This window comes from Cervus elaphus, chromosome 28 (genome assembly GCF_910594005.1).
Source record: "Cervus elaphus chromosome 28, mCerEla1.1, whole genome shotgun sequence".
Lineage (NCBI taxonomy): Eukaryota > Metazoa > Chordata > Mammalia > Artiodactyla > Cervidae > Cervus > Cervus elaphus.
The window spans coordinates 28965510-28986765 of NC_057842.1; the positions used below are offsets into that span (position 1 = coordinate 28965510).

General features: G+C 38.6%; 1 protein-coding gene and 1 long non-coding RNA gene across 2 annotated transcripts in view; both read right to left on the reverse strand.

The window, feature by feature from the left end:
- RNF217 (ring finger protein 217) overlaps positions 1–21256 on the reverse strand; it is a 124401-nt gene that overhangs the window by 49272 nt on the left and 53873 nt on the right. The window contains exon 2 of the mRNA XM_043889845.1: positions 881–1114. Within this exon, the coding sequence (XP_043745780.1) occupies positions 881–1114 (234 nt within the window). The remainder of the gene's footprint in view (positions 1–880; positions 1115–21256) is intronic.
- LOC122685254 lies at positions 14903–17941 on the reverse strand. Its single transcript, XR_006338309.1, has 3 exons — positions 17931–17941; positions 15475–15479; positions 14903–15357 (listed from the first exon to the last, which is right to left on the reverse strand). It is a non-coding gene; the product is annotated as an uncharacterized LOC122685254 (long non-coding RNA).

Below are 21256 nucleotides of genomic sequence, written 5' to 3' on the forward strand. Positions count from 1 at the left end.
TCCTTTTTTGGATTTCCTTCCCATTTACGTCGTCACAGAGCACTGAATAAACGTCCCTGTGCTACACAGTAGGTTTGCATCAGTCACCTATTTGATACATAGTATCAGTAGTGTATATATGCTAATCCCAGTCTCCCAACAGCATCCCACCCCTGCCTTTCCCCCTTATGACCTCTCACACTGCCCCATCATTTTAGAACATAGGACGCTCCCACCTTCATTAGACATCTTGTGAGCAAGGACTATGTCACATTTGCCACTGAATCCCCCAAACTTAGCACACTGCCCAGCATATACTGGCTTTTTGTATTTGCTGAATAAATGAATAAACAGCATATTACACTATTTTACTTATTACAGATAGAGTCACATTGGGTCCACTGGAAAAAAATCTCAGATGGTAAAGCATCTGCCTTCAATGTGGGAGACCTGGGTTTGATCCCTGGGTCTGGAAGATCCCCTGGAGAAGGGAATGGCAACCCACCCCAGTATTCTTGCCTGGAAAATTCCATGGATAGAGGAGCCTGGGAGGCTCCAGTCCATGGGATCACAAAGAGTCGGACATGACTGAGCAACTAACACACAATTATTTAGTATTTAGTAACAGCAGTGATAATTACTTTAAAAATTAGTCTTTTTATTTGGCTATGAGTGAATTTTAAACAGGGTAAAGCCAAAGGAGAACTTTAATTAAATCCTCAAGAGTACTCTCCTATTAGCAGCATCCCCAAACCACACAGTTTCAGAATTACAGCCGTTGTATACTCACCTTGGACTCCAATAGGGGAAGGAAGCTCATTTAATGCCTACCACAAGTTGGCCTAACTAGGCTGCTCTCATTATGTGACATCTAACCCACAACTCTGGGGAACATGCTTACTTTGTATTTGCTTTCTGATCTGGAAGGGGTGGGAATATGTCCTTTTTTCTTGAAGGTTGTAAAGTGCTTGCACTGAGGACATGGCTTGGTGCTGGCATCAATACGGCCAAGTTCCAAGAAGTACTTGTATTTGATGGAGTCTTCATGTGTCAGGTTATAGACAACCATTGTTTCTTCCAAGAATTCAAAGCACTCAGTGATAGGGCATTTGATTTCCACTTGGCCAAGCTGCACCTGTGTGAAAGAACAAATGGGAGAGAAAAAAAAAAAGGGGGCACTGGTTATTACAGTTCTCTTCTTTTTTCATATGGTAATGCTTATTTCATAATTATAGCAAAGGATTATCTGTCACTTTTCATGATTCTGTAACATAATAAATGATAATCACTTTGGTACCTATGTCAGGTGATACCAAATAATTACTATATAATGTTTCCAAAATGACTGATAGGGTATTTAAGCATTCTCTATCATTAAATATAATGATTATCAAATATGAGACCTGGAATGGGCCTACATCACAGGCTCACCTGGGAAGCAAATTATCATTCAGTCCTCTGCAACCTGCAGGATGAGACAGCATTCAGACAATGAACCAAATAAAAGAACAGCTTGGATGAAAAGCTGTTTCAGATTTTTCAACCTTACTACAAAGTTCCTGCCAGGCTCCTCTGTCCATAGGATTTCCCAGGCAAGAATCCTGGAGTGGGTTGCCATTTCCTTCTCCAGGGATACTGATTCCAGACCCAGGGATCAAACCCAGGTCTCCTGCATTGCAGGCAGATTCTTCATCATCTGAGTCACCAGGGAAGCTCAAATTTTTCTTACCATAGCCTTACTCAGCACTAGACTTAGGGCACATTTAACTTTAAGAAGACAAAAAAAAAATAGGATTTTATTTATATATGCAACATCCAGTAGTCTAAAAATTATTGCTAAAAAGAAAAAACCCTTTCCCCTGACTTTCCCAGGTAAAGAACATATAACTGTTCCCATGTCATGAGAATTATACGAACAAGTAAGAAAATTAAACCAATCATAACACTGTAAAAAAATCCCTCTGAGATCTGGCTGCTTCTGAAGTAATTTATAAAATGAACTCCTTCAAAGAACTACAGTTAGATTAGGAGACGGGAGAGGGAATATACTGGAATGATACATTTACTATTTATTCAGTAGAGAACTCAAAAAATGGCTAGCATTAAAAATTACAGTATAAGATTCAAGTACAAAGTGTGGACACAATTAAGTTTCAAAGGATTAAAAAAAATAAAACTACTTTTTAAGGATGACTTAGGCTTGTTTTCCATAAATAGTAACAAAAACCCTTTACATTCCTGGCATCATAGTCTCTTTTTGCCCATCTTAGGGTAGCAAAGGGAGGCAGGGAAAGCTCTAAATGGAAAACAACCCCAAACCATTTCTTTCTCGCTTGGTGAACTTGACATTTTGAGAAGGTGAAACTCATTGACCTTAGTGAGAAAAGTCCACTATTAAGACGGAGAGAGGAAAAAAAAAAAAAAGACGGAGAGAGGAATGCGAAAAAGTCACCTGATCTGGGGAAAGAAAACATCTATAATGAGCCATTAACAAAGACCCTAAGTTCATAGTAACTTTGAACTTTGCTGTTTATCTCGAGGAAAGGTAGGTAAGAAGCTACACTCTATAGGATGCCTGGCAACGACATATTTAATATCAGTAAAGAACATAAGCCAGATTGATAATGAAAAAAAATCTAACTTTGGATAAGCCACCTTATTAGTACTGACCTGTTGAAATGTAAGTTTCCATATCATCTTATGCTACTATTGTACAAAGATGGTCCAGAGATGCTTTTCAAGTATTAGCCCAAAGCAATTTTTTCTACTTTTTTGATGAGTCTGCTTATAGTTACAATCAGATCTTATTATTATACTTGTTAGTTATTACAACCCAAATTATGTTTTATATTAAATTATTTTCAGTTATAGCTGAAGTCAGAGGCTGTGCAGATAAACTGGGATCCAAACAAGAGGGCAGAGTATGGAGCCGCCTTAGGAGTCTGAAGTAGACACCTATGAAAATTGAAAACTTTTGTTTTCTGCATGTGAAAAGACAATCTCTTGTCATCCCACACAGAAAAGTTCACTTGGTACATCTCAAGTGACTCCTGCTTACTGGGGAGCCGCATACTTGCGGGAGTAACAGCTGGAATATTTTACTCTAGGTCAATGTTTAACAACCCCCCCTTGCCGCTAAATTTATTTAAGCAAATAAATACTAACAATGGAAGTAGTAACTTCACAGCCACCCAGGTAGTCAGGTCTTAAAGAAATGGAATGTAGTACAGGACCAGACAATCCAAGCAGCTCAAGGGAGTGGGTCTCATCTTGTTCCTCTGTCAGCAGCAGGTGTTCATATCACACTGGGACACCTACCGTCTGATGTCCAAACAAAGCCTTGTCTTCTTCATACTTCTCAAATATCTGCCTGCAAGTCTATTCCATTCCCAAAGAACAGGTTCCTTTTGCTTAGCACCTTCTGCATTTTGCCTACTTCATACCTTCTCTTCTCTCTGAAAGCTCCAAAATCTCTACCCTGCTACACTGAGTCAAATGATCTCATATTTTATTAAACAGAAGCGATATGATTATGTCCCACTACCCTCCCACTACCAACTCTCCAATGCCTGTCCCCATCTTTTCTGTCTTCCCTCCTTTTTTTTTTATTCTTCCCTTTTTATTAGCTTTTATGTTTTTCTTTCATTTTAATTTTTATTTTATATTGGCATATAGTTGATTTGGGCTTCCCAGGTGGCACAGTGGTAAAGAATCTGCCTGCTAATACAGGAGATGCAAGAGATGCGGGTTTGATCCTGAGTTGGGAAGGTCCCCTGGAATAGGAAATGGCAACCCACTCCAGTATTCCTGCCTGGAAAATTTCATGGAGAAAGGAGCCTGGTGGGCTATAATCCATGGGGTCACAAAGAGACACAACTGAGCATGCATGCAAGAAGAATAGTTGATTTACAGTGATTTACAGTGTAGTTTCAGGTGCAGAGCAAAATAATTTAGTTATATATATATATATATTCTTTTCCAGAATATTTTCCCATGTAGGTTATTATAGAGAATTGAGTAGAATTTACTGTGCTATACAGTAGGTCCTTGTTGATTATTTATTTTATATACAGTAGTATGTATATGTTAATCCCAACCTCCTATTTTATTTGTCTTCCCTCCTTTTACAACACAGGGCCTGAATCTACTTCCAGATTGCATGAGTCTCTCAAAGTCTTGAATTCTGTTAAGAATTCAAGTTTCCTGGCCCACTCGGGGCCTATAAAATTTGAATTATTGCTGGTAAGATAATAATTGGCAGTTTGGAACAATTATTGCTGGTAAGCTAACAACTGGCAGTTGGAACAATTACTCATACAAGCATTATTCATACTTCTTCATACTAACATCCCCTTTTTCAAAATAAAACACTACTCATGACCCAGGCATTCTCTGGCCTGTACATGTCTACTTTTTCAGAATTATTTCCTCAAAAGATCACTAAAAAATAATAATCATAATTGAGTAACATATGTTCATTTATTTATTCAACAAGGTACATAATTCATCAATTCAAAGATGCATTTTTTCAACATTTTAATATTTCAAAAGTCAAGACTACCTTACAATTGATAGTATTTAACACTGTGCCATAGTTTAATTAGTATCATTTTAATTTTCTTAGAGACACATAATATAATACTGCATCCTACAATTGATCACAGCTTAGATATCAACTAAAAGTGGTTTCTACAGGTTTGGCTTGTTACAATGGACTCTGGGGAAATGAGAAGACAAAGAGAGAAAGAGACACAGGGCCTCTACCGGAGGAAACATATGATAAACAAGTAAATGAATCAGGTAGACTGGAATCCGTCTGCCTATGAAGAAACTACACATCAAAGAAGATACCTCCGAAGAGGGGACGGCTAAGAACGAAAGGGCCGGTCACGCGGAGAACTTGCAGGAGGGACTGAATGGCTAAGAAAACCAGGCCCATGGCTCCAGGGCAAAAAGCGCTGCGGTGCCCGTGTGCAGGGAACAGGGCTGAGCAACTGACACGAACCACGTGAGTCAGAAATGCAGGCCCTGCCGGCTGTGACAGGGAGCGGGATGCTACTCTCAGCTGCCATGAATCACTGACTGGTTTTCTGAGGAGGAGGGGCATACCCTGACTTACATTTTACAAAGAAACCATCCTGGCTCTTCCCAGAGGATACACGGGGCCAGAGAGGGGGACAGTAGGTCTCTGGATGGTACCTGTTTCTTTCTACCAGTGGGACTTGACTACTGCATTAATCCAGGCAGCGGATGACAGGTGACTGAACTAGGTAGCAAGAGGTAGCCAGACATGACATGCATTTCGGAAATGGAACCAATGGGGTCTGGCGATGAACCAGATTTGGAGGATGAAGTAAAGGCAGGAGTCAAGAATTCCAGGTTTTTGGCTTGAAATAACCTGATGATTGGTGGGTGCTATTAATACTCCCTGAGAATTTCTAATAAAACATAGTTTACATGGATATGTGATACTTGCTGGAAATGACTCACTGCAAATTTAGTAAAGATCATTAATTCATCCACAAAACATATATTAAATTCCTATAATACTACAGGTAAAGGATATAAGAGTCCAGGATACAAGGTAGCTTAAACCATGAATCCTGCCCTCATGGAACTTGAGAATAGAGTAATTAAATTTGTGTTGATAGCCTCTTCTAGCAATTTGGAATTTAGTGGTGTTAATTAATTTAATATTCTATCCCAACATTTAAAAATTATTAGGAACACATATACATATTCACAAGTCTTCAGATTGGTATTATGAACCCTTCACCCTTAAGTACCCATGCTTCAGCTTGGTCAATTTTCTTTTTCCTCTGCCCTGACCTACTACAGTCCTCCCATATTATTTACTCCAAATACCAGACATCATGTCATTTTACTCATAAATTTCAGTATGAGTCTAAAGAAAATAAGAAATCTTTAAAAAATATATAATCACTATACCAAATATTTTTTAAAATGACAATAATTCTTTAATATCAACTTAGTTTCAGTAATGTCATCTAACTTCTATTTACAGGATTTTTTGTACTTAGTATAATTAAAACAAAGGCCTAAATTTCTGTTGTGTTCAATGCTAATACTACTATTTATATCACTGAAAAATATGCTCTCCAAATCTGAACAAAAGCATGTCCATTCTTGAAGACAAAATTATTTAATTCTACAACAGTCTCCAAGGGCGTTAGTAAGAGACAGAGTTACCCACTTAATGTTCAAGCTAGATGGCTAATTTGCCACTTGGGAGAACTCAAAAGTAATGCAGTGACACAGGTGAGGGAGATAACTGGAAAAGTGACAGGTTAATTAATTAACTCCTCCAAAGAAAGAGACAGAGAAAATATAAACCTTGGACTTCGAGGCTTAGTTTATCAAATGCATGGTTTACATGTTTTGATCTTGGTTTTGGTTGGTCATGACAGTGTACTTTATACAGTCTTTTGTTCATTAAGACCAAGGGATTTCAGATTCCCTCTATCATTAAAAAGCAGCACATTAATATGGCAGAGGAGAAGAGAATACAACAACGAAAGCAATAACAACACTCATGAAATGTATGCAGCACCTCGTCTACGCCAGGCATTGTTAGAAGCACTTTCTGTGCATTGGGCTTCTCTGCTGGCTCAGCTGGTAAAGAATCCACCTGCGATGTGGGAGACCTGGGTTCGATCCCTGGGTTGGGAAGATCCTCTGGAGAAGGGAAAGGCTACCCACTCCAGTATGCTGGCCTGGAGAATTCTACAGTCCATGGGGTCGCAGAGAGTCAGACATGACTGAGCCACTTCCACTTTCACTTTCTGTGCGTTAATTACTTTGCGGGACACCAGAAAGGCAGATTCCTTTTTAGGTTCATGGAGTTCTCCATAATTTTATCATTAATGAGAGGAAGATGGCTGCTTTCCTGATAAATATGCTCTTTTGTTTGCTCAGCAGATATCACAGATCATTGTGCTAGATGCCTTTGATAAAAATCACACTTAGACACATTAGGTAAAAGCGCCAAGTACCAAATGCAAAGAAAGTAACTTAAAAAGCAACAGAGGAAAAAGATATTCCCACACAGAAAACTTCAGCTCCAGGTGGTAAATTCTACTAAGAACTTAAGGATGAAATAACACTGACACTACCCAACTACTCTTAGTGAATAATGATAAAAAGAGGGGGAGGGATCACTATTCAGGTTGTTTATAAGGCCAGCATACTCATGATACCAAAATCTGATAAGGATATTGCAACCAAGAAAAACTACTGACTGATCTCTTTGTAAACACAGATACAAAAATTCTAAACAAAACATTAACAAATCAATCCAGATAATGCATGAAAAAGATAACATAATCAAAGCGGGTTTATTCCAAGAATGCAAGAATGACAACATTCAAAAACCCATTGCCATTAACTCACACATTAATAAAATAAAGGAGAAACATCATATGATTTTCTCAGTAGAAAGAGGAAAAGTTATTTGATAAATTCAACATTCAGTTATGCTAAAATCTTAGCAAACTAAGAAGAATGAAAACTTCCTTAATCTAATAAAGAGTATATATAAGAAAATCTATAGTAAACATAATACTCCATGATGAAATATTGAAAGTTTTTTCTCAAGACTGGAAATGAAGTGAATATGCACTAACATTGACTAGAGCTAGCCAATGCAAGAAGAGAAAAAGAAAACTGAAAATAAAATAGTAAGAAATAAAGATATAAAATCCCCCATTTCTTCCAGATTGAATAACTGCAGGAGGGTTCTTTACCACGATGCCACCTGAGAAGCCCTCTGGTCCTTTACTAGTTGCTAAATGTTTCCCTTGCCCAGCATCTGTAAAAACTGGAATTTACCAATAGAATTTGGTTGTTTAGAGGACTCTATGAGTTAATGTTTTGGGCTTCCCAGGTGGCGCCAGTGATAAAGAACCTGCCTGCCAATGCAGGTAGACGTAAAAGACACAAGTTTGAACCTTAGATTGGGAACATCCCTTGGAGGAAGGCATGGCAACCTTAGTATTCTTGTCTGAAGAATCCCCATGGAGAGAGGAGACTGGTGGGCTACGGTCCATAGGGTCGCAAAGAGTCAGACACGACTGAAGTGACTTAGTAAATCCAGTCAATCCAGTACCAAAGATTATCAGTATCACTTGAGTGGGAGAAGGAAGGCTTAAATTTTGTTTTACTCTGAGGTTTAATTTCAATTAAAAGGAGCAAGTAAAAATTTCAGAAACAACTTTAAACTTTAAAAAAGAACTTACAGAGGTCACAAAAGACCTTTTATAACTTCTTTCCCCTCCTCTTCATTGGTATCTTTTCCCTGACTTTCAAAATATGCTTAAATATCCTAAAAATGTCAAAGGCAAACAAAACCAAAAGCTGGTGGTTTAGTTATGGAAAACTATTTTGCCCTTCTACAAATTTGTTCAACAAGTCTGCAAAGTGAAATAAGAAAGTAAAATTTTGCAAATACAGGTGACTTTGAGGATTTATGCATATTAGTGCCCAACTAGAGCCACTAACTCAATCAAGGGCATATTTAAGGTAAAAGGTTCAAGGAAAGGCTTTCTAGGTGGTGCAGATGCTAAAGAATCTGCCTGCCAAAGCAGGGGACACAAGAAATACGGATTTGATCCCTGGGTCACGAAGATCTCCTGGAGAAGGAAATGGCAACCCACTCCAGTATTCTCACCTGGGAAACCCCATGGGCAGAGAAGCCTGGCAGGCTACAATCCATGCAGATGCAGAGTCAGACATGACTGAGCACACACACAGACGTTCAAGGAAAATTATTGCGAAACAGATATGTCAGCTCAGAAAGGCAATGTAGTAGCTCCCCAGTTTTCTTCCTGCACACACAAAAGTAACTTTCATTCTCTCTCGGAAAATACATTTACCTAGGCGTGTGCAGGAAGAAAGCTAGGAAATCTACCTGTTTCCTAGATTTTTACCTTTGCTGCAACTGAGTATTCTCTTATTGAGAATATTCTTGTTGAGAAATAATATTCTCTCTGTGGTTTTTATCTCTTTTCTCATCTTGTCTCTTTCTCAGTTTCATTACTTTTACTCTGGTCCCTAAATCAGGCTCTCAAAATGACACTTTATTTTGTTTCTTAACCTTATTAGCTTTGGGCTTTCTTATCCTTTATATTGCTTCTTTCCCCCCTTTTAGTTTTCCTTTCCTTTGATTTTTACATTTAGTATTATGCTCCTCCGGCTTTTGTTTCATTTTTCTTATTCTTTTCCTAGCTTCTTCTGATCACTTGGTTTTCTGCTTTTACTCTTTAGTAATGAATAGAGTTTTTGCTACATTCCAAAAATTCCGGTATGAAATGTTCTCTCCATTATTTTCTAGGCAGTTTATAATCTGTTTTTACTCCCTCTTTCAGTGTTTTTTTAAAATTTCTATGTAGTTTTTTCAGTAACTTTTTTCTAAATTTATTTTCAACTCTACTTGATTATGAAAAAAGTAAACTATTTTATTGTCTGAGATTAAAAAAAAAGAAAAAAGTAAACTGTAAAAATCTTAAATTTGAAATATTAATGTTTTTCTAGCCAATTACATAATCTTTTAAAATGTGTTTTGGACATTAAAATATTTAATCAAGAAAAGTAAGATTCTATATAGATTTCTATTAAACCACAGCTTTGATGGTTTAAGTCCACTTCTCTATGGGCTCATTATTTATCTCAATCTGATTCTAAAAGAGGAATATTGAAATTGCTTACTATATTTTTTTTCAAATTATCTTTGCACTTCTAGGTTTTATATTTGACTGCAATGTTGTGTGGTACATACAGACTTATGACATATCTTCATAAATAATGTTCTCTGTATTTAATGTTTTTACATTAAATTCTCCCTCTACCTCATCAGAAATTAATACTATCACTTCCTCCCTCTTTTGTGATTTTCCTCCTATGGCTCTGCTCTTCTCACCTCAACTTCATTTTAAGTCACTTTACTGTAAATGATTCTATAGACTAATTCAATACTCAAGTATTTATTTTGTGTCTACCATGAACAAGACAGTCTACTAGCTATTGGGGGGAATTTAAAGCTGAACAAACTACCGTCAAGTAATTCTCAGTTTATTAGGGGAGACAACACGGGCATAAATAACCATGGTTCAGGCAGAGAAGCACAAAAGCGAAATGGTTTTGACTGCTCATGGAAAGGAAGGCATTTTAGTTAAATCATGAAGAATGGAAAGGATCACAATGAGTAGTTTTGACTATGTCTTATTTCTTAAATTGAAAAATAATGATATACATATCTTATAATGTTAGATAAGAAAACAGAATAAACATTGAATTTATATATTATAAAAATGTAAAAGCATATGCGAAAAACTGTAAACTTGGAAGAAGAAAGAATTGCTAAAAATGGATTTTTCAGGCAGTGGAACTATTTTTTTCTTATTTAATGTTGTAGTATATTTGTTACATTTTTTATTATTCCGTAGTTTTTTATTTTTGTGTATGTGTTTTCTGCACTCTAGTTGGTGATAGTTAAAGAATGGACTGCAACACCAGTAAACTGAAACTGCATTGGTCCTGAAAACAAGACAGAGTACTGAGAATTATGGGTACAGGATTTTACTTATCAAAACTGAATTATGAACACTATTTTTGCTTCTGTACACATTTGGCAATCTAACTTTATAGCCTCTACCACTGCACTGAATTCTGGGCTCTGTCCTTACACTCTGCCGTGTGCAGTGGAGAAAGCAGACATTTCCTCGGTCAACTAAACCCTGTGGGAATCTTATCCCACACGGTGCTGACGTCATCACAGCTAGTTCACAGAAAGCAACATTCCTTTCATGGAGTTCATGTCAAAATAGTTTTTTTTAAATATCTAGAAACCTTTCCTCCTGAAAATTGTATAACAAATAGAACAACGAAAATCACTCCTTACGATACTCCTTGTAAACCTGGAAGAAGTCCAAATTTGACAAACTTTAAAAATACATGTTCTGTAGCTTTATTCACAGTCATTTTAATGTCTGGGTTTCCCTCCCCCCCCACAGGTTTTGGGCTTTCAATATTGGCAAGCATCAATGCTTTCCTAGACGTTAAACCAAGTTAACATCGTTTTTTAACTTAAAAGGAGCAATTTCAACAGAGCTTTTTCATGCCAAAACAAAGTATCTTTGTGCACCATTCACTCAGTTCTAGGAATAGTCTGTTCACTACCTGGAGTTTTTAGATTCAATAAAGAAAAATATAATTCATTTCCTGGTTTCTATTCATCATTTTCAGATATAAAATACTGCTAAGTGTAGAGTGACCAAATTTTCCTTTATATCTCTCAGGAACAAAGTTAAAGTGTCTAAGAATATGAAAAGAGAAAAAAAATATATGTATCTTTAAAAAATCTCTTCTGATGTTTGAGTTTTAATACCTCCAAAATAGGGGAAAATCTTATCCTAGGAGCATAGAAATCTCTTTTTAAAAATGTGATTGGCTAGAGACATATCCACAAAAACTAGCCTGGTGAATGAATATACTATAACCTCTCACTGAAAAGTTGTGTGGTTAGACTGAAAAAGGGTTGGAATATCTGGAATACCTAGGGTTGAATGTCTTGATTTACTTCAAGTGTATCTTATAAAATCCCACCCTGCTTCAGCTGAGCTTCTTCACTTCTTTAGGAGACTCTAACACAAGGATAAAAACCTCTTAACTTTGCTGCCAGCCAACAAGGTCAATATTGCTCATGCATTAGCACTGAGACAGCTCAAATGAGAGGGTTTTGATTGAAATAACATTCACTTAAGAAAATTAGCTCAGATAATGTTTATAGAGGAAGATGGTAAAAATAGAGACCACATCAAAAGACTGTGAGCTATATGGAAAGAATAGAACACATCACCGCATTTTTACAGAGAATCATAAGTAAAAAGGAAAGATAAGTTGTTTTTTAAAACCCTTACCTCTCTTTTGTAAGCCAAACATAGGAAAAAGTGCAAAGGGAGAATAATAATACAATTTAAACATTTTAGAAAGCATTTACACATACCATGTACACTTTATACATACTCAAGTGAAAGTGAAAGTTGCTCAGTCGTGTCTGACTCTTTGTGACCTCACGGACTATACAGTCCATGGAATTCTCCAGGCCAGAACACTGGAGTGGGTAGCCGTTCCCTTCTCCAGGGATCAACCCCAAGGATCAAACCCAGGTCTCCCATATTGCAGGTGGATTATTTACCAGTTGAGCCACAAGGGAAGCCCAAGAATACTGCAGTGGGTAGCCTATCCCTTCTCCAGGAGATCTTCCCAACCCAGGAATTGAACAGGGGTCTCCTGCATAACAAACGGATTCTTTACCAACTGAGCTATCAGGGAAGCCCTTTATACATATATACACCAACACGTCTGTATTAGTATTATTTTCAGTTTTATTATACATTCTTACCTCATTTTTATATTGAATAACAATAAATTATGCCATTATACATATTCTAGAGATTAAACTCTCTAGGAACTGAGCTATCAGGGAAGCCCTTTATATATATATATACTAACATGTCTGTATTAGTATTATTTTCAGTTTTATTATACATTCTTACCTCATTTTTATATTGAATAACAATAAATTTTGCCATTATACATATTCTAGAAATTAAATCCTCTAGGAACTACACGGATTGTATATATATCAAGGGATCTTAGCCTGGGGTCCTGAGATTATCTTTTACTATTACTTTATTATTACTCTCTGTTTGTGAAAACAAGGCTACTGTACTATGAATATGGGTTTGTTTTTTTTTTGTATTTAAAGTTTTTCATCCAGCAAAGGAGATAGATTTGGGCAAGTATCATCATTTCCCACTTGCACCCACCCCAATCCCACTCTGTTCTATGAAGTAAAAGGTCACCCAGGGATACAATGAAACTCCTAGATAAGTTCAGGGGCTGCACAAGGAAACCTACTGACGAAAAAGACTCAGTGGATAAACACTGAACTTTGACTATTTTTTTTTCATCTTGAGAAAGTTTTTTAGTATTTGTTTTAGTCTTGTCCTCTCCACACGGGACTGCCCAGGGCCTTCTGTCATTCTTTCCAATGCGGGAAAGTGCAGCAATGATGGCAAGTTCACGCTCTACAGTAAAGCCTTACATTGCAAACCTTCCAGAAACTTCTGGTATTGTCACAGTGAACTGAATGATGGTGATGATGATAGCAGCAGCTAACTTTTATTGAAGCTTTAATCCAAACCTAATCACTGTCAGAGCCTGTATACATTGTCATTAAGCCCCGCTGATGCTGATCCAGACTTGGCAGAATCAGTCACTCAGAATAATAATGCCATGTTGCTACTGCCCACTGAGAATTCTTAAATGCTTAATCAGATGCAGTGCATGCCTTTCTAAACATGATACTTGGACGAGCATAAGGGTTAGACGTAACCCTCATCTCCCCCCTCACACAGTCCTGGAGACAAGCAGATGATGCCCATGTGCGTCTGGGTTGTCATCACTAAGCAGCAGCCCTTCTTGAGGTCCCTCAAGGTCACCCCTTCCTTACCTATGAACCATTTCCAACGTCCACCTCCTCCTCAAGGCCTCACTCCAAATTTCCCGCTGCAACTGACCCACCCGCAACCCATAACCTCACTCCCACATGACACAGTAAAATCTCATGTGGTCAGATGAGAACCCCGTCAACTTCCAGTTCCCCATCAGCGCTCTTCTAACCTTCCTTCCTCTTTGGTAGAAAGAAGGACCTCCTCAGCATCCCAAGATCAGTATTTCTGCCTGCCTTGTCAGGGCTCTCTCCTCTCTCTGGGAACTTGAGACAATCATGCATACGCGCACGTTCCAGTTTCTCCCATCATAAAAGCAAAATGAAATAAAAACTTCTTCGCACCCTATATGCACCAGTCTCTACATCTCAAGTCTCCCATCATTTTCAACCAAGCTAACTGAAAGATTGTCTAATGTTTTTGTCTCCTTGTCCACATTTAAAAACTCACTATTATCTGGCTCACTCCTCCCCTTTAGGTCACTCTCTACAAACAAAATTACCAGTGACCTTCTCATTCCTAACTGCCCTTGTGAATAAGGATTATTTATTTACTCACCTCCTCTGCAGCACTGACCCTGCTGACCTCTGCTTCTTTATTGACCCCTAGGACATCACGTTCTCAGGTTCTTGGTACTTCTTCTGTCCCTTTTGTGAATTCTTCCTATTTCTGTCTCTTAAAACTTCCTGAGTTTCCAAGGCTCCATTTATTACAGATGGTTCTCTGAGTCTTGTTCCTCCACCCCCACTGTTTCAACTCCATACATATGCCGAAGGCTTCCCCATGTAAACCTCCAGTCCAGATCTCTCTACTGAGCTTCTGATACCCACAGGCAACCCCCTACCTGATGTCTCCAGTCATACATCTCAAACCCAGCCTAAAACCAAACTAATCACCTCCCCATGCATCTCTCCCTAACAGACCACTGTCCTTCATCTGCTTATCAAGTGAGTGAGGCAGAAACCAGAAAACAAGGTATTCTCTCTTCTGACTTTTCTTTGCCTCATCTCTCCCCCAACCAATCAATCAACAAAATTCCATTTATGTCTTTGGATCTCTACTGCCACCAAGTTTGCACTGGCTCTGGAGTACCCTTTCTAAAATACACTCCACTAATGACATTCCATGACACGACACTCCACATTTATGACACTCCACTAATTAAAACTTCAATAATACCTTTGTGCCTAGGATGAAGTGAAAAAAACCCCAGTATGTGAAATAAAGATTCAATTAATGATTTGATGACTTTTCTGGATCCTCTGTTGCCATTGTCCCATCACAGGCTCTGTCTGTCTTACACTGATTTGCCTCTAGTACCTGCTGTTCCTTCTACTTGGGACATGACTCTTACACATGTGTCGTGCCTAAATTCTGCAGGTCTTAGCTTAGATGTCAAACCTGTAACAGCCTGTGCTCATTCCTGTCATTTTATCTGTCCTAGAGTGATTGCTTGGTATTTTCCATTATCCTATGAATTTTTTTGAGGGTAGGAATTATGCATTTATTCTTACATCTCACATACCTCACTCACTACCTAGCACAGGGTAGGTGCTTCATGAGTATTTGCTGAAATTCAAAAAGAGGTTAATATAGCTAGTGTTGGTTTTCTAGGTAGTGTTCAGGTAATGGATCTCCAACCATAGAAAGCTAAGGATCAAAGGAGGGAACAAAGATAGAGATGATAATACACAGCGTGGGTGCAGCCTCAATTATAGGGGAGGAAAGGTGATTTTGTTTGTTCTGTCTAGTGCATAACACAGCCTTGGAGGTAGAATAATTAATGTCCAGTTCTAGATCATTCTAAGGGACTCTGGGAGTGAGGGAGGGGGTTGACAGTCAGATTAGCCTTCATCAGTAGTTCTAAGAAGATACAAGTGATTGGTTGTAACTATCAGGGCAGAGAACTCATGTGGGCTGAAAGCACAGCCTTCCTTAAGGGGAACAGACACATCCTTGGCAGGACACAGGCTCAGCTATCGTACCCAACATGTTACTGGGAAGGAAAAGGGCTGCGATGTAGGGAAGGAAACACTTCGGGGCCTCTCTGTTGGTCAGCCCATCCTTCCTAGTCCAACTTCTCTAAAGTGATCCTTGGCTACTCTGATTAAAGGGCAATGAGTATTTTGGGTTTTGGCTCTTGTTTGTGCTTTAAAGCTCCAGTTGCCAAAACTTACTGGCTGACCAAAATTTCACTGTATCCTTACTACATAAAATGGAACTAAGTAAGTTTTATATGAGCTTCCCTGGTAGCTCAGATGGTAAAGAATCTGCCTCCAATGCAGGAGACCTGGGTTCAATCCCTGGGTCGGGAAGATCCTCTGGAGAAGGGAATGGCAACCCACTCCAGTACGCTTGCCTGGAGAATCCCATATAGAGAAAAGCCTGGCGGGCTCCAGACTAACACACACACAAGTTTTATCTAATTGTTGAATAATCTCATCATTTTGAGACAGAACAGAAACATACTTTTTCTCTCTAAACCAAATGAGTCTGGTTCATTCCTCACTTTCTCGAACCAACTGGAAAAGAGACGTCAATCATACTGGGGCCTGGAGTGTGGAGAAGCATTTGTCTTCTTTATAGAGGAAATGTGGAAAACAGAAAAAGGGGGGAAATTAGGTTTTGTCTTATCCAAATGTGAACGATATTAACGTTTTCATATACAACCTTCTAGAATGCACTGTTGGAGAAGGCAATGGCAACCCAGTCCAGTACTCTTGCCTGGAAAATCCCATGGATTCTCCCATGCAGTCCATGGGGTTGCGAAGAGTCAGACACGACTGAGCGACTTCACTTTCACTTTTCACGTTCATGCATTGGAGAAGGAAATGGCAACCCACTCCAGTGTTCTTGCCTGGAGAATCCCAGGGATGGCGGAGCCTGGTGGGCTGCTGTCTATGGGGTCGCACAGAGTCGGACACGACTGAAGTGACTTAGCAGCAGCAGCAGCAGAATGCACTGTAGGGCTTCCCTCATAGCTCATTTGGTAAAGAATCCACCTGCAAGGCAGGAGACCCCAGTTCGATTCCTGGGTGGGGAAGATCCGCTGGAGAAGGGATAGGCTACCCACTCCAGTGTTCTTGGGCTTCCCTTGTGGCTCGGCAGGTAAAGAATCCATATTTATTCTGTGTTCAGTCGCGCAATCATGTTCAATTCTTTGCAACCCTATGGACTGTAGCCCGCCAGGCTCCTTTGCCCATGGAATTTTCCAGGCAAGAACACTGGAGTGGGTTGCCATTTTCTTCTCCAGGGATGCAACCCAGGGATCGAATCTGCATCTCCAGCATCTCCTACATTGGTGGGTGGATTCTTTATCACTATTCCGCCTGGTAAGCCCTCCTTTAGGTGACTTGTTTTCAGTTCTGCTACCAGAAAAATTGCATTGTTTCATATCTCCTTGCTTCTGCCGTTGTTCCCTGTTGTTGGATTTACTTAAAAAACAACATCTACTAATTGAGAAGGGTTCATTTCAAATACACCATCTAATTTCTGTAATTTTTAAAATTCTACATGCACTCTAAATTCAATTTGGTATGTTGCCTTTCCACATAGCACAACAGGAGCATATTCCGTGTTATTACCAGTTACAATCATCATTTCGAAATGCTGTATAATATTTCAGAAAGTAGAAAACCCACAGTTAACCTGTGGAGGCTGTTTCCGATTCTTTACTACTGTAAGTACTGTGATGATGAATAACTTTATGCCTGAAGCTTCTTCAAAGTATTTCCTTAGGAGAGATTCCCAGATTGGAATTATTGGGTCAAAGAACATGATGACTATGATTCTTTGACACATATTGCCAAACTGCTGTCCAAAAGCTGTATTTATTTACAGTCCACGATAGTAACCATTTTTCTACAACAAGCTCTAATGAGTACCATAGTCAAAAAAAACAAGCTTGCAGAGTAAAACAGTGCTTGAAGACCTCTGATACTTTCGCCTTTAATGTGATAAGCAAAAATGGCAATATTTTTCTTTCTGTGTTTGTGGTTGAAGCATTTTTTTTTCACTAATTATGTTTTAAGATACACATCTGGCTATTTATGTGTTGTTTTCTCCTTTCCTGTGAATCTTCTGGCCAGGTGCTGACCTGTAGTAGTTTGATGATCTGTACATACTACTCAGCATTCACGGAGATTATGTAATACTCCATGTGAAATAAGAATAGTTTCCACCAAGAGGGGCCAAAGCAACAAGCCTGTATCCAGAATGCAACTCTGAACAGATGTTTGCTTGGCAGCCTAGCTGCAATAATTAACATCGGAAAACAGGGCAATTAAAAAAAAAACACACACACAACCAGATCTCACATCCATGAATCATGGTTCTGTAAATGTCCCAAACCATCTGGATGCCTGGGCTTTAAGCCTCCATTCTGAGAAAGACCTGCACGACAGTCCTAAAAGACAAGAGGACTCTGAACACCAAATGCTATTAGGATATTGTTGGCTGTCCCCTAAATCCACTCCTCATCCTCTGCATTTTAACAACAGATATTGATGTAACTGTCTCAAGCCCTCTCTCCCTGGATTATATACTTCTCTTAGGCACATACCACATTTTATTTATCTTGGTAGCCTACGGAGGACCAGGATCCTGCCCTGCATACAGTAAGCATTTTGTATTTGTTTGTTGAAATAAACTGAGACAGAATAACCAAAGCCTTGGCAGATGTCTGACTCCAAGCCAGAGGGTGTCTCTTAATTGCGCTGGTAGTTGTTTATCATCATGATAAACAGCTCTGTCGAAAGTCCTGCTGAGGGTGAGAAGTCTGGCACGGGGAACACACAGCAGTGTTGCTTGTGAAGAACAGCATAAAGAGGGAACAGCCCTTGGCTTCCGAGGCAGGTGGAACACCCTCACAGCACATATGGGGCTTGCCCAGGTTTGCTGGTTCTTCATAAAGCTGACTGAGCTAGCAGGCAAACTTCAATTCTTGTGCAAAATGGAAACATACTATTAACTTAATATATATTATTTTAGCTAAGGATTACTCATTTTCTCAATAAAGCAATGGTGACAGGCAATTCTCAAAGGGAAAGAGAGACAGGTGGACACCTGAATCAGCAACCTAGACAGATTTTCATTTTAATGTCTCAATATTCTTTGATCACCTGTTTTCCAAAACATTTAACTAACATCTATCCCACATTTTAGGAAACATGCTAACTGCCTCCAATCCACACCATTTCTCTTGCAAAATCAAAATCTTCACTCAGTCTGTACTGGCGAAGAGTTTGCTAAAGCACTTGTTAAAAAAAGAATGCATGGCATCATCTGTCCTTCGAACGGTTTCTTTCCAGCTTTCAATTATGAAACATTTCAAGTCTCTGTCTCTTTTGTTTCCTCTCTTTCTCTCTCTCTCTCTCTCACACACACACATGCCTCTTATACTTTTCATCTTTTTTGTGCTTAACCACCTAAGAGAATAGGGACATTATTTTTACTTGATCAAAATATAATCATTTCATAGGGAAACAGCACAGATAAAATATTCCTACCCAACACACATTCTATATTCATATTTCCCTAATTGTCCCCCAAATGTGATTTAAAAAAAAATCATTCAGGATCCAGGCAAGGATCACACAGTCCATTTTGTTGTCATCTCTATTTCTGTTTTAATCCCCCCCGTTTTTAAAAACAAGACAATTTGTTATTAACATGTTGAGAAATTCAGGCCAATTGTTTTGTAGAACGTCTCACAATCCATAGGCAAATGTGACTTAAACATTGTGGGTGATGCGTCCTTCCCATGGTGTCAGGTGAGAAGCACGGACTTCCAGCTTACACCATTATTGGTGGTGACATGTTTAATCACTTGGTTATGGTGATGCCCGTGCCAGCTTTCTTAGTTTAAAAGTACTTTTCCCCCTTGTAATTAATCAGTTCTCTGATTGGTACCTGACCATGAGACTATATTTTATTCCTCCTCAAGCAGTTTACTCAATAGTTTTACCATCCATTGATGGTACTGAATCAGTATTGTCTTGGGGACTGCAAAATGGTGATTTTTCTATGATTCCTCCTACACTTATTAGCTGGCACTTTTCTTAAAAAGCATTTTTTTCACATTAGTTAAAAAATAATATTATAGACCTATATATTTATAAATTACAGATTTTTTAAATTCATTGTGTTATAATCCATTGTGCTGTGCTTAGACATTCAAGTGGTATCCAACTCTTTGCAACCCCATGGACTGTAGCCCGCCAGGCTCCCTCCTCTGTACGTGGGGATTCTCTAGGCAAGAATACTGGAGTGGGCTGCCATGCCCTCCTCCAGGGAATCTCCCCAACACAGGGATCAAACCCAGGTCTCACGCACTGCAGGCGGATTCTTTACCATCTGAACCACCAGGGAACTACCATCATTCAAATAGTTCCAAATTTGGCCACTGGGGACCTCTTTAAGTCAGTGTCCTTTTGAGAAGTCTTGGAACAATTAGTCTTGAATAATTCCTTGTTTTAGAGCTGGGATGAGATAACTCTCCACAGAACCCCGTTCTTTTAGTGGGAAATGTTTATCTTGAGATCAAGATCCAAGCTTCAGATACTCTCATTTCTCCTAAGGTATCACTGTCTCCAGACTCTTTCAGTCATCAGAGTTGTTAAATATATATATATATAATTTTATATACTTATATATTATATACTTAATATATTTTAAAATATATATTATTGAATTTTTCTTTATTTTAAATCAGCATTTCATACCGACGTCTCCACTTCTAACCCAATGCTACAAGGGGTCTTTCTCACTTTCTCTCATTCCATCCTTGTAACTCTTTTCTGGTTAGAACACTGTTATAACATTTACTTATGTCCTTTATCTTCCAATGCATAAATAAGAATTTCCTAATTACAATATCAACCCACTCCAGTATTCTTGCCTGCAGAATCCCATGGACAGAGGAGCCTGGCAGGCTACAGTCCATAGGGTCGCAAAGAGATACAACTGAAGCGACTTAGCATGCACAATTACAATATCAACAAACCAGCAACAACAAACCACTATAGAAAGATCAGGATTTATGTGAAATTCTTTCTACTCATAATATATCCTACTAACCACACACTCAGAGCACTGAGTGGATTAATTATTTCTTCTGTGTCTTTATGCTATTTGATAGTTATCCCCTTTGCTTCTGTTCATATTCTATCTTCAAGCTTGCTTTTTTAAAAAAAAAAACATTCTTTTTAATTTAATTTAATTTTTGATAAGTAAACATTAACATGGTTCACAAGTCAAAGCTCCACGGAAAGGCATACTCCTACTCTGCTACCTTCCCACCCCATTCCCACCCACCTCTACAGGTAACCATTTCACTGTGTCTCCTGTATTCCTTCTTATGTATCTTTTTGCAAAAATAGGCAGATATATTCACATGTTCACATGTTTCTTTTTGTATTTTCCCTAAAGTATTTTCAGCCTAGTTGGGGAGATAGAACATTCCCACATAAAAAGTTAACTAAAGAATATAAGGCAGAATAGTGGTGGCAAAATAACCCAGAAAATACATGCACTAGTACTAAAGGCTCTGGTGGCTTTCTTTAGTACACCTCCAAGAGGTATTCAGGGGCAGATTTCAACAATCAGTTTACTTATGCAAGTATTTAAAAAGCTATCAACATCTGGAGCCTTGTATCACCAACGACATAGTACAGTAAGAAAAACATTTTCAAAATTAGCTAAATCAAGTTTTTGTCATTATTTGCACTTATTCTTAATCATCAAATGAG